Below are 15,474 nucleotides of genomic sequence, written 5' to 3'. Positions count from 1 at the left end.
ATAGGCAAATTTAAAAAATATGAATTTTCTTACTTTCTCTTCTGTTTCTTATTTACCTTTTCATGTTTCTCTTGATTTTTGTGGTTGGATATCGAACTTTCCATTTAGTCCTGGTCTTTTCTGTGCAAATACTTGGAAATCTTCTATCTTGTTGAATGCCCAAACTTTCCCCCTGGAAGTATATAGTCAGTTTTGATGGGTAGGTGATCCTTGGTTGTAGACCCAGTTCTCTTGCCTTTCTGAATATCATATTCCAAGCCTTGCGGTCTTTTAGTGTGGAGGCTGCCAGATCCTGTGTGATCCTGATTGATGCTCCTTGATATCTGAATTGTCTCTTTCTGGCTTCTTGTAAAATTTTTTCTTTTACTTTGAAGTTCTTTAATTTGGCTATTATATTCCTGGGGGTTGTCTTTTCAGGGTCTAGTGTAGAGGGTGATCTATGGATCCTTTCAATGTCTATATTGCCCTCTTGTTGTAGAACTTTAGGGCAGTTTTGCTAAATAATTTCTTTTAGTATGGAGTCCAAATTTCTATTAATTTCTGCTTTTTCAGGAAGACCAATGATTCTCAGATTGTCTCTTCTAGACCTGTTTTCTTGATCTGTCAATTTCTCATTGAGATATTTCATGTTTCCTTCTATTTTATCAGTATTTTGACTTTGTTTTATTTGTTCTTGCTGTCTTGATAGATCATTAGCTTCTACTTGCCCAATTCTTGTCTTTAGAGACTGGTTTTCGGCTATAAGCTTTTGATTTTCCTTTTCAATTTGGTCTGTCCTTTTTTCAAGCTGTTTAATTTTGGCCTCCAATTTGCTTATCAATTCTTTTGATTTGGGGGCATGTTTTTCGAATAGCCCAATTCTAGCTTTTAGAGACTGGTTTTTGGCTACAATCTTTTGGTTTTTGGCTACAATCTTTTGGTTTTCCTTTTAAATCTGGTCATTTCTGGTCTTTGATTTACTTGCCTCACTTTCCAATTGTGAAATTCTGCCTTTTAAACTGTTATTTTCTTGCCAGATCTCTTCCATCTTTCTCATAATCTCAGATTTGAACTCTTCAAGATCTTGTGACCCGTTTTCATTGTTTTGGAAGGTTTGGATATGGTTACTTGTTTGTTTTCCTCTGCCGTTTCCTCTGTTGTCTGGATTTTTTCTGTGTAAAAGTTGTCAAGTTTTAAAGGTTTCTTCTTGATCTTTCTCTTCTGGGGTTCCTGATTCTGGCTTTCCTTTGTTAGCCCAGTGCCCTCTCAGCTTTATGCTCATGCCCAGGATCTGTCTGCACTCTTTAGGCTCCTGAAGTCTCAGGTCTAGTTGTTCTCAGGGTCAAGCCTCCTGGTGGTCCCCTTGCTTGTTCTTCTGCCTGAAGCTCCTTTAACAGTTTCAGGGCGCAGCTTCCACAGTCAAGCACCCCTCTGCCCTGGGTCCCCACTCAAGGTCTGTGCTCAGGATCCACCCCTTCATCCACACCTTAGCCCGTACCTGCATCCACGCCTTCGCCCTGCGCTCAGGGTCTGTGTTCAAATTCCACACGTTCTTTTGCCTCTTGGAGTCTTAAGTCTTGCTGCTCTCAGGAACAATCCCTGGTGAGCTGCCAATGACTTAATGGGTGCCCCAAACTTGCTCTAATTATTTTGCACTGGCTTTGGCACTGTAGGTGGGGGGGGGGGTTACTTAGCTCGCATTTTAATGAGAGCTGTTTCACCCCTTTATAGCATGGAAATGCCCCAATCCCACGTACCTTCAATGCTGCGCCCTGTTGTGGGGTCCCTTTGTTCATCTGGATGTGTTTTTATGTCTTCTTGAGGAGTCCTATATGCGTGGGTTAGGAGAGGTCAAGCAGCTGCTTTTTACTCTGCCACCATCTTAACCCGGAACCACCTGATCCATAAGTTTTTGATCCTCATTTTCCTTTTGATCTATTTTTCTTTGTAAATCATTCTCTTTATCTTTTAATTTTTTTGCCACATTTTCAAGCTCAATTTTGAGCTCAATTTCGAGCCACAATTTCGAGGTCGATTTTGGCTTTCAAGGCAATTTTCTTGTTTTAGTTCATATGCCTTTGTTTCCAGATGACCTATTTTGCTTTTTAAGTTCTTTTCCCAATTTTCAACTGGTCTTATTTTTTTTAATCTTTTTTTGAGCTCTTCCAAAGTCTGAGTTCAGTTCACTGGATTTTTTGAGGATTTGCTTAAAGCTCCTTAGTCCTCCTCTGTTCCATTTTTCTTTGTTCTTTTTCTAAATAGAAACTTTCAATCATAATTTCTTTTTTTTCCTTCTGCTGTTTACTCATTTTTTTCCTTTTCCTCCCTCCTTATGGACTGTACACTTGGTTCTCTTGTTTGCTGGTTCTGTGAGTTTGAGCTTTTCTGTCCTCTAGAGGCTTCTTCTCTTTTCTGCTGTTATACTGGATTAGGCCAGTTGAACTGATCTACAAAGCTAATGTGCCCTGAGGCCAAATCCTCCCCAGCTGCCTACAGAGGCCCAGCAAAGGTATTATGGCTGAAGGCAGCAACCAGTCGGCCCTCTCCTCTGCTCCTTTCTGCCAGCCACCTCCCTGGAAGCCTTGGTCAGAGCCCTGAGTTTCATGTGGTGGCACCAGGGCTCTCCATCTGGGTTGCAACTGTTATAAAGAATTTGGGGGGTACTCTTTACTCCTAGGGGATATATGGATACTGGTGAGGGAATCTGTGCCTCTGTATTCCCCTAGGTTGCTGGTGATGGGGGAATACCAACCCCAATCACCTTTGTTAGATGTTATAATTCCCCTTCTAGATAACAGTTGCCCAGGAACGACCCTGAATGATCAGGTGGATGAGTAACCCTTTCAGGTCCCACCTGGGGTTGGATCAGTTATTAATATTGGTCTCTAATTAGCCTTGGATCACATTGTTCATCTGACTGTGTTTGTTCCCTCCCCAAGGGTCGTGATATAATGACCACTCAGGAAGGTGCTTATTAAATGCTTTATCTATTATCTTTATTAGGGAAAGGATAATCAGGATACGGATTGGGGATTGGAGACCCTGTCAAGTTAATCTCTATAAGCTATAATCCCTCAGGAATGGAGGCTATTGATTTATAAAGCTGGAGCTATTGTTCTTCACAACCCTCTCTAATTCAGCTTGGCCTCTGCCAAACCAGAGATAGTAGTCTGCTCTGTGGATGCAGCTATACTGATGATTTCCTCTCAGCTTTCCTATTATCAGTTTGTGATATGTTAGCCTTCATAGCCTTCAGGAAGTAACCACCCTTAAAAACCACCCTTTTTTCAGACCTCCCTTCCTCCCTTTCACCACCCGGGCCAAGATACCTAAATAGCTATGATGATTCAGATGCCTAAAGATCTAGGGAGATTCAGAGAGAACCAATGACCAATGGTCAGAGATCCAAAGATCAATGGTCAAAAGACCCCTCCTAGATGGCTGTTAGGGGTACTTATACTCTCAGGCCAACTGACTTTTGCCCCTGACTCACAGCATCTGGGAACATTCTGATGTCCCCAACTGTCTCCCCTGTCAATCAAGGTGAGACCAACATTTCCCAGGGTTTGAACATAACACACCCCTTGCCCTTAGATTCCACAATCAGCCTGGGTTGTACCATGGGTCTCAGTGCAATAGTTGGGGAAGGGCATTGGGATCTTCCTTCTTTCCCTTATACCCAAGAATTCAACCTTCTCTGCATACCTTTTAAGTTGAATGGAGCAGGAGAGTCCTGTAGCTTTGTCTTGTTGGATTTGAATTTCTATTTCCCTTGAAGCACTTCGTTTTGATTAGTGTGGAAGGGTAGTCACAGAGGATTTTATTTTTGCTGTTTCTAAGCCACCATCTTGGCTCCATCCCCTCATGGCACTCCTTTATGGCTTGTTCAATTTCTTATAATTTATTTTTTTCCCTTAAAGCTAGCTCCTAGTATTAGTTCAATGACTTTTTTTACTTTAAATTCTGTTAATCTCTCCTTTGATTTTTTATGATTTTTTAATCATGAATTTTTAATTCATGATTTCTCTGGTTTTCATTTAATTCCCATCCTTCACATTTTTTCATTATTTCCCTTGATATTCTTGATCTTTTGTTCTTTCAAATGAACTTTGTTATAATTTTTTCTAATTCTATAAAAAAAGGTTTTTGTAGTTTGATAGGTATGGCTCTGAATAAGTAAATTAATTTGGAAAAGATTGTCTTTTTATTATGTTAGCTCATCCTACCCAGAGCAATTGCATGCCCAATTCATTGATCTACTCTTACTCTTTTTTTGTGGATCCTCTTAGAAACGGCTCATATAAAACTGCCTCATCACCAGGGCTCATGAAAAGTGTCCTTCCCCCTGGTTTTGATAAACTTTGTGTCTCTTATAAGAAATTAATGCTAGTGCCCCTCCTCTTGCCTGTTCACCATGGCTGTCCTCTAGGGATCCTCCCACCAAGACTGAACCCCAGCAGGTTCCTGATGGAGACCATTCACAAATTTGGCAATAGCACAAAGCTCTGACAGGAGCACTAGAAGGAATCTGCTTTCTTGGGCAAGGACCTAGACAGAAATGATGGAATCCTTCACCTTGTCAGACTCTAGAGCATATGTGATCAAATAAGGTTTTCACATTGGGGGCTTCCAGCCAGCCTGCATTGCACCTCCTGAAGATTCTTCTCTCCTTGTAGATAAAGAAACAAATCGGCTACTGTCCTCAGTTTGATTCCCTGTTGGGCCACATGACAGGACGACAACTTTTAATTATGTATGCCCGGCTTTGGGGCATTCCTGAGGTACAAATTCAGTCATATGTGAAAGACATCATCTTCAACCTGCTCCTGGAGACCCATGCAGACAAATGTATCAAAGACTACAGGTGAGCCATTAGGCTTTTGGAAGCCTCTGTTATTTTTAAAAATGATGAAAGCAGATATTATGAGAAAAACTAACATTTTATTTAGGCCCATGTTGGTAGAATAAAATTGACCACGCTCCTGTAAAAATTTCAAAATTTCCGCCTCAGCCATTATGTTCCCTACCTTCCCTCATCTTCTCTGTGTAGCCAAAAAGAGCATGCTCAGGTAGCCAAGAGGAAGTCAAAACCGACTTCCCAATATTTAAAACCGGGCTTTACCTTGAAGACATCATCCAAAACAGGAAACCCGTTGGACCATAGGAAATGTAGTTTCAAAGTCCCCCACATGTTGTCCACAGGAAGTTTGTCATATATCTACATATATTGAGGTTTAATACTTCTAAATAGAACCCCAGAAATTCTTTTTTTTTAAACCCTTGTACTTCGGTGTATTGTCTCATAGGTGGAAGATTGGTAAGGGTGGGCAATGGGGGTCAAGTGACTTGCCCAGGGTCACACAGCTGGGAAGTGTCTGAGACCGGGTTTGAACCTAAGACTTCCTGTCTCTAGGCCTGACTCTCACTCCACTGAGCTACCCAGCTGCCCCAGAAATTCTAAATAACACATCTCTTTCCCTTCCTAAAACCATTATGTTACAATAACACAGGATGCCTTTTTTCTTGGCCACAATTCAGTGGAGATGGGAACCTTCTCAACACTAGATATGGGGTATGACTACACTGGCCAGAGAGGACTGGCTTCAGACACAAAGGAGGGGTGGCCATCTGGCAGCTAAAGAAACAGGAGAACAGCAAAGAGCATCTGATTATCTGACTTAATCAGATTACCATTCAATATAGGATATCCTGATTGGCTCCTGCTAGTTCTTATCATGTGGTTATGCCCTGGGATCCAGAGGAGGGTTCGGTGGCATGGCCCATGCCCCAGCCAGGTGAAGAAAAGACTCCCTCCTGATCTTCTTCCTGTGACATGAGGCGGTGACCATGACATAAGAGTAACTGACCAACAAGACCGGGGCTTAAACAGCAGCGCTGTTAGTGACCTAAGCTGTCCTGAAGCAGTTATGGACAGTGCCACAGGTCATAGAATGTCAAAGCCAGAAGGAACCTCATTCTAGGTTCTATCTGAAAATGAATCCAGAAAACATTCAAATTTCACTTGAAACTTCCAGTGAGAGGGAGCCCCACTAGCCCTTGTGGCAACTCATTCTAGTCTTAGATTCTAGTCTAGTCTTCACTGTTGGGATATTTTTCCATAAATCAAGCCTGAATCTGTCTCCTTCTTGGTTTCCATTCGTTGCCCTAGGGCTATCCTGTGGGGCCAAGTGAAGCGAATTTCATCCTTCTTTCACCTGGTAGCCTTTTAACTATTTGAAGTGACCCTCCCACTTGGGGAAGTTTTCTTCAGGTTAAGTGGTCCAAGTTCCTTCAACTGATCCTTTATCCTGATTTCTAGCCTTCTTGCCATCATTGTTGCTCTCTTTTGATCATGCCAGTTTGTCACTGTTGTGTAAATGGAATTAGCTCTAGCCCATTCATAGTCAAAACTCTACTTACCCTAGGCATCTAGATAATGTCACCCCACCTCCCTTAGTGGAGAGGGGAAATGAGTTACCCACATGTGTCAATAAGTAACAAATCAAGAACAAGGGACTGTCCTTTGGGCATTCCAAATCAGTGTAGAGGCTGTCATTTGTCCACTTGAATTAGAGGTGGACCCACGGGAAGTGACGAGAGACACTTTCTCTTCAAGTATGTTGGTTCTCCCTCTTACACTGTCCTCCCCAAGATCTGGGCACCCAGAACAGAGCATAATACTCCTGATATAGTCTGACTGGGGCAAATTAGAGTAAACCTTCTCTTCCTTGATCTGGACCTTGTAGTAGACCTCTGCTGCAGTCTATACTAGCATTAATTATTTTGGTTTGCACATGACATTCTTGACACATTTTGAGTTAGTAACCCACTAGAAATTTCTGATTTTTTTTCAAATGAACTATCATCTGACCATCTTTCCCCAATCCTGTATATATATGAAGCTAACTATTTGAACCTAAGTATTGAATTCAGATCATTCTTACTCCACACTGGGAGACACAACTGTGATACTTACGCCTTCATGGGTCACAGTAATGGAACAGGCAAGATAAGTGCTAGAATCATAAGATTGTAGAGGCAGCTGGTGACGAATGGATAAAGCACAAAGCCTAGAATTGGTAATGGCAGACATTTACTAAGCAAGTCACTTCAATTCTGTTTGCCTTAGTTTCCTCAACGATAAAAATGGGGATGATAACAGCAACCTACCCACACGGTTCTTACGAAGATCAAATAAGATAATATATATAAAACATTTAGCCACTGGGCCTAGCACAACGTATGTACTCTATAAATCCTTTACTTTACCCTTCCCTTATAGATTTAGAGCTGGACAGGACCTTATAAACCATCTAGTCCAACCTCCTCCTCTTACAGATTGAGGGACTGAAAATCAAAGAAGAGTAAGTGATTTGCCCGAGGTTGCATGGGTTTTAGGTAGAAGAATCCAGATGCTCTGACTATAAATCTGACACCCTTTCCATTATTAAATTAGCTTAGCATAGTGCCTGGCATATAATGAGTGCTAAGTAAATTATATCATTATTATTATACCACTTTGTCTCTTCTATCAATAAAAATCAATGCATCACAGTAAAACTAAAAATGAAGGTGAACCAACCAGAGAATCCATCACAAGTTATACTACTAAAACAAGACTAGATAGCTACTTCAGTCTAGAACCAACACAGTTGCAAGCAAGCAAAGCACTATGAATTGGGGCAATCACGAGTCAATATGCATCTAGTAAGTTCCTATTGTGGGCTAAGTCTGAGAAAAAAAAACATAAGCAGACATTTTGTCTTTTAGTTTCTTTGGGTCACCTTTAGCCATCTCTAGTGTGTAACTATATTGTTCACTAGTTAGTTTTACTCAGGATACAACAAGGCTCACTCACACACAACATTATTATTATCATTATTACTGGTTCCAGGGACATGATAAAATATATTTCTCATCTCTGAGAAGAAAGGTGGAGGGACCATGGAATAATTGCATGCACTGTCAGACTCAACTGTGCTTCCGGAAAGTTTTGCTTAACTGACTTTATTATAAGGGAAGGTTTAATAGAAGAAAGCATATTTTGAAATGATCATGTATATGGATAGTTCAAAAATAAAAGAAGGGGGGACACAAAATGGAAGGGTATACTTGGCCTTTCATGTTGCCTGCTGAAGCCTCAATTCAACTTGTCAAAAAGAAGAAAGAGTTGAAATTGAGGTAAAAAGGAAACAAAAGGGGGCATCTGGTGGCTCAGTGGATTGAGAGCCAGGCCTAGAGAAGGGAGATCCTAGGTTCAAATCTGGCCTCAGACACTTCCCAGCTGTGTGACCCTGGGCAAGTCACTTAACTCCCATTGCCTAGCCTTTATTGCTCTTCTGCCTTAGAACCAATACAAAGTATTGATTCTAAGATGGAACATAAGGTTTTTTTTAATAAAATAAATAAAAAGGAAAGAAAATTTCATTTTGTGTAGATGATATGATGGTCTACTTAGAGAACCCCAGAGCATTAGCAAAAAAATGAATTGAAACAATAATTTCAGCAGAGTAGCAGGGTATAAAATAAAGTCATTTTTATTTAACCAAACTTATTATCAGGATTTCTATTACCAATTCTATTACTCAACAAGAAGAAATAGAAGGAAAAATTCAAATTTAAAATAACTACAGAATATATAAAATACTTAGGAGTCCACCAACCAAGGAACGGAATACAAAGGAACTACATAGCTACAACCATAAAATTCTCTTCATATAAATAAAGACAGTCCTGAATATTGGAAAGATATTAATTTCTCTTGGTTAGGGCATGCCAATGTAATTAGAATGATAATGCTGCCTAAATGAATTTACTTATTTAGTGCCATACCAAAAAACAAAGGAATACTATACATAATTCAAAAATTTTAAATCATCTATAGGAATAAAAGGTGAAAATTTTCAAGAGAAATAATTTTTAAAAGTAGGAAGGCTGTTGGTCTAACAATACAAGGTTTTAAACTATACAACAAAACAGTAGTCTGAATGATTTGGAACTGATTAAAACTGATTTTTAAAAAATAAAATAAAAAAGTCTATTAGTGGAATAGTGTTGTGAATACACAACAACAGAACCAGTGGCCATTCCCCAGCTGATCAATAATCAAAGCATAGGAACAGACAATTCTAAAAGGAAGAAATCCAAGTTATTAATAGTCATATTTTAAATGTTCTGAATTGCTAATAATCAAATAATAATTGCTAATAAACAAAATAACTTGATGTTATACCTCATACCTTTTAGATTGAGAAAAGATGTCAGAAAATGAAAAAAGACAGTTATTGAAGAGGCTGTATAGCTCTGCTATTAGTAGAGCTGTGAATTGATCCAACCATTGTGGAAAGGAGTTTGAAATTATACCCCCCAAGAGTTGCTAAACTATGCATGTTCTTTGACTCAGTGATATCACCACTGGGCTTCCACCCCAAAGAAATCAGAGACAGAAAAGGGACTCATTTGTACAAGAACGTTTATAATTTTTTGTTGTTGTTGTAACAAAGTAGAAACTGAGAAGAGAGCATGCCCATTATCCTTGGATGGATGGCCAAATGATGGTATTAATGTACCTAGATATTATTGTGCTGTAAGAAATAATGAAAGGGACAGTTTCAGAGAAAACTAAAAAGAATTTTATGAACTGATGAAGAGCAGAACCAGAAAACAAGTCATACAATTACAACATTATAAAGAAAATCATCTAGGTGGCACAGTGGAGTCAGAAAGGCTATAAGTTCAAATCTGTAAGTTTATGAGTTCAAATATGATCTAAAGTCACCTAACCCAATTGGCCTCAGTTTCCTCATCTGTAAAAATGAGCTAGAGAAGGAAATGGCAAAGTACTCTAGTATCTTTGTCAAGAAATATCCAAATAGGGTCGGGAAAAGATAGACAAGACGGAAGCAAATGAATAACAAAGAAAAACAACTTCAGTAGACTTTAAAACTGACAAATGCAATAGCCAACCACAATTTTGTAAGACTGGAAAGGAAGCATGCTACCTGTCTCTTGATAGAAAGGTGATGAATTTAAGGTGTAGAATGAGATTTTTAACATGGCCAATATGGGAATGTGCCTTATCTGACTATGTATATTTGCTATAAGAATTCTATTTTTTAAATGATAGAGGTAAAAAAAATTGAGAAGAATAGGAAAGTTAGTGATATGGCTGCCAAAACTTTGCAACTAGAAAGACCTGTTGTCTCATTTTTTATAAAGTTCAGAATTTAAAAAAAATTTTTTTTTGAAGAATGGAAAGCTACAGCTCTGTCACAATTCCAGTGCACTTAGTAGCATCATTATCCAAGACCATAACTCCCTGCTATTTATACTAACATAGTAAGCTATAGTAGACATGTTCCCTGGCAACATACGCTCCCAATGTGTTTGTTCCCTGCTCATGTATCTTCTGCACACGTTCTCTTACCACCTGTAAGGAAGAGTACCCCATTTATGCATGAGGAGATCTTTTCTAATCATTTGGTTTGTTCTGTTAGCAAACTGAATGTCTTTTGTTTCAAACTAATGTAAGTGAGTAGGCAGAACCATTTCCACTAGAAAAATACCACTGTAAAAACAACTCTGAAAGACTTAAGAATCCTTACTGATGCCACCACTGATCACAATTCCATGTTTCAGAGGCAATAAAGCATGCTACTCCTCTCCTAACAGAGAAGTGATGGACTCCAGATGCAGAATGAGACGCATATTTTTAGACATAGCCAATATGGGATCTTTGTTTTGCTTGACTATGCCCATCTGACACAAAAACTTTGTTTTTCTGTTTTTCTTTTCCATTGGAGAAGCAGAGAACAGAGGATGAAAAAAAGAAATGCTTGCTTATTAAAAATATAATAAAATGCAAGTATGCCCTGGTGCATATATTTCCAATTGTCATTTCTCTGACTACCAAAAGTCTTGTGACCAAACTACTCTGACACTTTTGACCTTAAACTCATTCTTTGGCTCCATGTATTCACCCAACAATGTCCCCTGCTCTCACCAATGGAAGCATGATTTGTGGCTTCAGCATTTGATACCTTTATTAGATTCCACATTCTAACAATATGTTTCACCCTATCCCTCTACATATTGGACATTTGTTGTTGTCATTCAAACTTTCAGTCATGTCCAATACTTCATGAACTCATGAATCCTACTGCTCATAGGATTTACTTGGCAAAGATACTGTAGTAGTTCGCCATTTCCTTCTCCAATAGATTAAGGCAAATAGAAGTGATTTGCCCAGAGTCACATAGCTAATGTCTGAAGTCAAATTTGAACTCAGATCTTCCTAAATCCAGGCCTAGCACTGTATGCATTGAGCCATCTAGCTGCCTATATTAGAAATATATAGTCATTATTACTTGTTCTTCCTAGTATAATGTCATAAAGCCTTAGAAATACAACTGTTTTCCCTATTCTCCCCTCTTTTCACGCAGTGGTGGCAACAAGCGTAAACTGAGTGCTGGTGTCGCCCTTTTGGGAAAACCCATAGTTATCTTCCTGGATGAGCCTTCCACTGGCATGGACCCTGTAGCCCGGCGCCTGCTCTGGAATCAAGTGACCAGGGCCCGTGAGGCTGGCAAAGCCATAGTCATTACCTCCCACAGGTAGGACCTGCACTTTGGTTATAAAAAGGGATTAGAATGAGATTAGGGACAATCAGGAGCTAGGATGATTTTAGTGACCTTGTCTATGGGCTCTTGGGTTTGTGGATAGAGGGCAAGAGCAAGAAAGAGCTGTCTGATGAGGGACTCCCAGGTCCCTCTAATGATAGTCCTGAAAACAAGCTCTATGGAATAGTATTCTATCATGGGTTTATAAAAGGAAAGCTCCCACTCTAAATCTGAGCATCTCCTCCCCTTTTATGGCAAGCATTTTTGCATTGCTAAGGTTACCTTTCATTAGGCTTGCCCTCAGGCAACATACCCAGGCTCCCCTCTACAGAAATGGGAACTGCTGGTTCAAGCAGATCCATAGCCCCTTGCCTTCCAAAACAGACTCTAGTCATGCCTTCCTTCTGATTCTTGTTTCCCTAGCATGGAGGAATGTGAAGCCCTGTGCACCAGGCTGGCCATAATGGTGAATGGAAGATTCAAGTGTCTGGGTAGCCCACAGCATCTCAAGAGCAAATATGGGAGTGGCTATACCCTACTGGCCAAGATTAAGAGCACCAGTCCTAAGGAAAGAGATTTAGCAATTCAGGAGTTCAAAATATTTGTGCAAACAAAGTTTCCAGGTAATGAAGCTAGAACCCCAAGTAGCATAAGCCTTTCCTATCTGCTCTCTGGCTAGGCATGTTTTTCCAATGAATTTCTATGAAAATAAGGGAAAAGGGTTTTCACCAGTCCCACTTCAACAACAACCCTTTGCAGTATTCTGTCCCACCTTAGGGCTATAGCCAAAGTCCTTGCTTAAGTATCTACAGCTCAATACACTTTCTGCTTCTCTCATCTTCTCAAGGAGGAAAAGTCCTCTCTGCTCTTGGCAGAAGCTAAGTAGCATGGGGGACAAAGATAAAGCTGTGAAAGGAAAGCAGCTTCACAGGATCTTTTGAGACCAGTTTGGATTATCTGCTCTTCTGTATTCTCCCTACCCCTCAGAGGTCCCCTTCAAAGTATGGATATCAACTTGACTACAACAGTTATACTAGATTGAAAACTGAGCCTGCCAGAAAATAGCCTTTTCTATTCCATGTTTCCTCAGGAGAAATGTCTCTTTCCCTTTGCCAGGCAGTAGACTGAAGGATGAACACCAAGGGATGGTCCATTACCACTTACCCAAAGAGAACCTCACATGGTCAAAGGTGAGTATCAGAAGCAGGTTTCATTGAGCTAACATAATGCTACTTTAATGGCACCATCCATGAGAAGGAGAGCACAAGAGGCATTGAACCTCTCAGGGGCCAAGTGATGTGGACATGGCACTCGGACATCTGGGAATATGATGAATTCAACTCTAAGAAGGGCTTTTTCTCTGTGAAGAGTCTGTCTTTCCCTTTTTCCATCCTGTAACAGTTTCTCCTCTCCAATTTATCATGACAATATTGGACAAAATTTCTCAGCCTTTAATTCTTTCAACATGACTTGCACTCCTTCTATAGACAACTGAACACTGGTCAACAGATGTGTGGCCTAGAGGTATTGTTCATCTGGAAGGGACTGAAAAAGAGACAGGATCTCTCGAGGACTTTACCACTCAACTTCCTTCTCAAAGAACACTGGGGTTTCATTGCAATATTTTGAGAAATCATTATTCTCACCTGGTGGGTCCAATGATGTATTTAAAGAATTTCACCAACCCCTAACCTTTGCCTCCTGACACATTTAGAAGCCACTCCCTACATGGACCTTAACAATGACTGTATCTATTACCCCACAGGTATTTGGCATCTTGGAAAATGCCAAAAATACGTATAAATTGGATGACTATTCCATCAGTCAAGTCTCGCTGGAACAAATCTTCTTGAGCTTTGCCCATTTACAAGTCCCACTGTACGACCTCTAAAGAGTAGACCACCATACTTTTGGCTCCTATCCCACTGTAAATCATCACTGCACATAGAGGTACTATGTATGTGGGTATGGGAATCTAATCAGATAAAAATGTAACAATGACCAGCCTCATCAAGGGACTTTCCTTTGCATTTTAAGCACAGATGCACTTTGAGAGAAATATTCAATGAGCAGGTGAGTATGAGGTCAGAAAAGAAGTAGAGTTCTCAGAACCTAAAACCATTCAGTGTACCTCCTGAACCTACCAACAGCTCCATAAGGATGCTATGGAAGTGGACCCGTTGATGTACACTACTTTGGCTATTTATAGGGTGCAGTACAATCCCAGGTAGCCCCTAAGTTTTCCAGGCACCCATTCACTGTATAGAAACTACAATTCTCAGATTAAATGTTTGTGGGGAGGGAAACATAGATGTAAGCAATGAACCAACAAGTTATTATTTTTTAAAACTCAGAGGGCAGGACAGTGACCCAGTCATTTCAATTATAGAATTGTTGTGAGGAAAACACTCCAAGGTTTGTAGCAGGGTCTCACCCCAAAATTCGAAGGCTCAAAATTCCATTCTTATCCAGAGGTGTAAAAATCTTCATTTGAAGAAGAGATTTAAGGCAATGAAAATAGCATCAGGGCTGGTAGAATCCTCTTGGCTGATGGAATAGGCCCCTCAGGCTAGCAGAAAAACAGTTGAATCAGGATTCACATATTTCCTGAATAGTCCACCCCTGAGCTTTCTGAGGCTTTCCAGGCAGAAGACCCCATCAGAAGAGAAGCCTCACTATCTCCTTGGAATACCCTTATCCAGGTGTGAAACTTAGGGAGGGTACAGTACAGTATAGGACCAGTATAGCTGGCATAAATACAGAACACTATAAGTTAATAATAATATGCAACTGTACAAGATTGTTGCAAATACAGAACAGAACAGTATAAGACTATTACAATTGATTAATAAGATACAACAGTTAAATGCTTAGCAATACAGATTATTAGCTAGTACTAATAATACAGGTTTTGCAGTCTATGCATAATTAATGCTAACTGGTAGAAAATACAAGACTTCAGAGTTTGGGGGTCTGGCTTCTATTGCCACCCACCTCCATTATTCTCTGCTCTTAAAAACCCAGAAATCTAGAAATCTGGAGAGATGGGCAATTGTCTCTTCTGTAACTTTTTTAGGCAGAAGTGGGATGTTGTGTTTGTCCTAATCTAGTCTGTGAAAAGGATTTATGGACTTGATCCAGAGGGTGGAGAATGGTTACAGGCTGAACAACAGTAAATGTTACCATCTGAAATCTAATTGAAGGTATACAAGAAGAAACAAAATTAGTGAGAGCATTTAGAAGACAGGGACCAAAAATCAAGAGGAAGATTATTATTAACAAAATGAGTTAGGAGGGGGCCTAAAAATGGAGAGCAGCCAAGAGGATCCTGACCCCATAGCCTGTTCCCATTAGCTTTGAGAATCTTCTTGTGCCACAGTGATAATGGATTGCAAATGTGAAAATATCAGGCAATTGAGGTGGATTTTGGTCTAAGGCAGTGGTTCCCAAACTTTTTTGGCCTACTGCCCCCTTTCCAGAAAAAATATTACTTAGCCCCCTGGAAATTAATTTTTTTAAATTTTAATAGCAATTAATAGGAAAGATAAATGCACCTGTGGCCATCACTGCTCCCTGGATCGCTGCAGCACTCACCAGGGGGCGGTAGCGCCCACTTTGGGAATCACTGGTCTAAGGTATCATTATCCTGATCTTAATATCCTTGTTTAACCTCTCAAATTATAACAAAAGAAATCAATATACAGATATAGTAAAGGTAATACAGCAGTAATTAGCAACATTAACAAATATCAGGCTACTTTATACTTTAGTAGCTTTTCTCCAATGTTAACAAAAGTTCATCTCAGATCTCACATGTCCCAAATAGTTATCTAAGTTCAAAAAACTATCTTTTCTCCAACAGTCAGGGATAGGTCTC

General features: G+C 39.9%; 1 protein-coding gene across 1 annotated transcript in view; it reads left to right on the top strand.

The window, feature by feature from the left end:
• LOC123248576 (phospholipid-transporting ATPase ABCA3-like) overlaps positions 1 to 13,524 on the top strand; it is a gene marked incomplete at its 5' end in the record, with an annotated part of 354,036 nt that extends 340,512 nt beyond the window's left edge. Inside the window, 5 exons of the mRNA XM_044677403.1 lie at positions 4,656 to 4,843; positions 11,421 to 11,591; positions 12,021 to 12,220; positions 12,714 to 12,787; positions 13,363 to 13,524. Coding sequence (XP_044533338.1) covers positions 4,656 to 4,843; positions 11,421 to 11,591; positions 12,021 to 12,220; positions 12,714 to 12,787; positions 13,363 to 13,488 — 759 coding nt within the window. The remainder of the gene's footprint in view (positions 1 to 4,655; positions 4,844 to 11,420; positions 11,592 to 12,020; positions 12,221 to 12,713; positions 12,788 to 13,362) is intronic.
• Between the last annotated feature and the right edge of the window lie 1,950 nt (positions 13,525 to 15,474).

Source organism: Gracilinanus agilis, chromosome 1, assembly GCF_016433145.1.
Source record: "Gracilinanus agilis isolate LMUSP501 chromosome 1, AgileGrace, whole genome shotgun sequence".
In the NCBI taxonomy this organism is placed as follows: domain Eukaryota; kingdom Metazoa; phylum Chordata; class Mammalia; order Didelphimorphia; family Didelphidae; genus Gracilinanus; species Gracilinanus agilis.
Note: the sequence above shows the minus strand (reverse complement) of the source record. Positions and strands in the feature narration are given on the sequence as shown.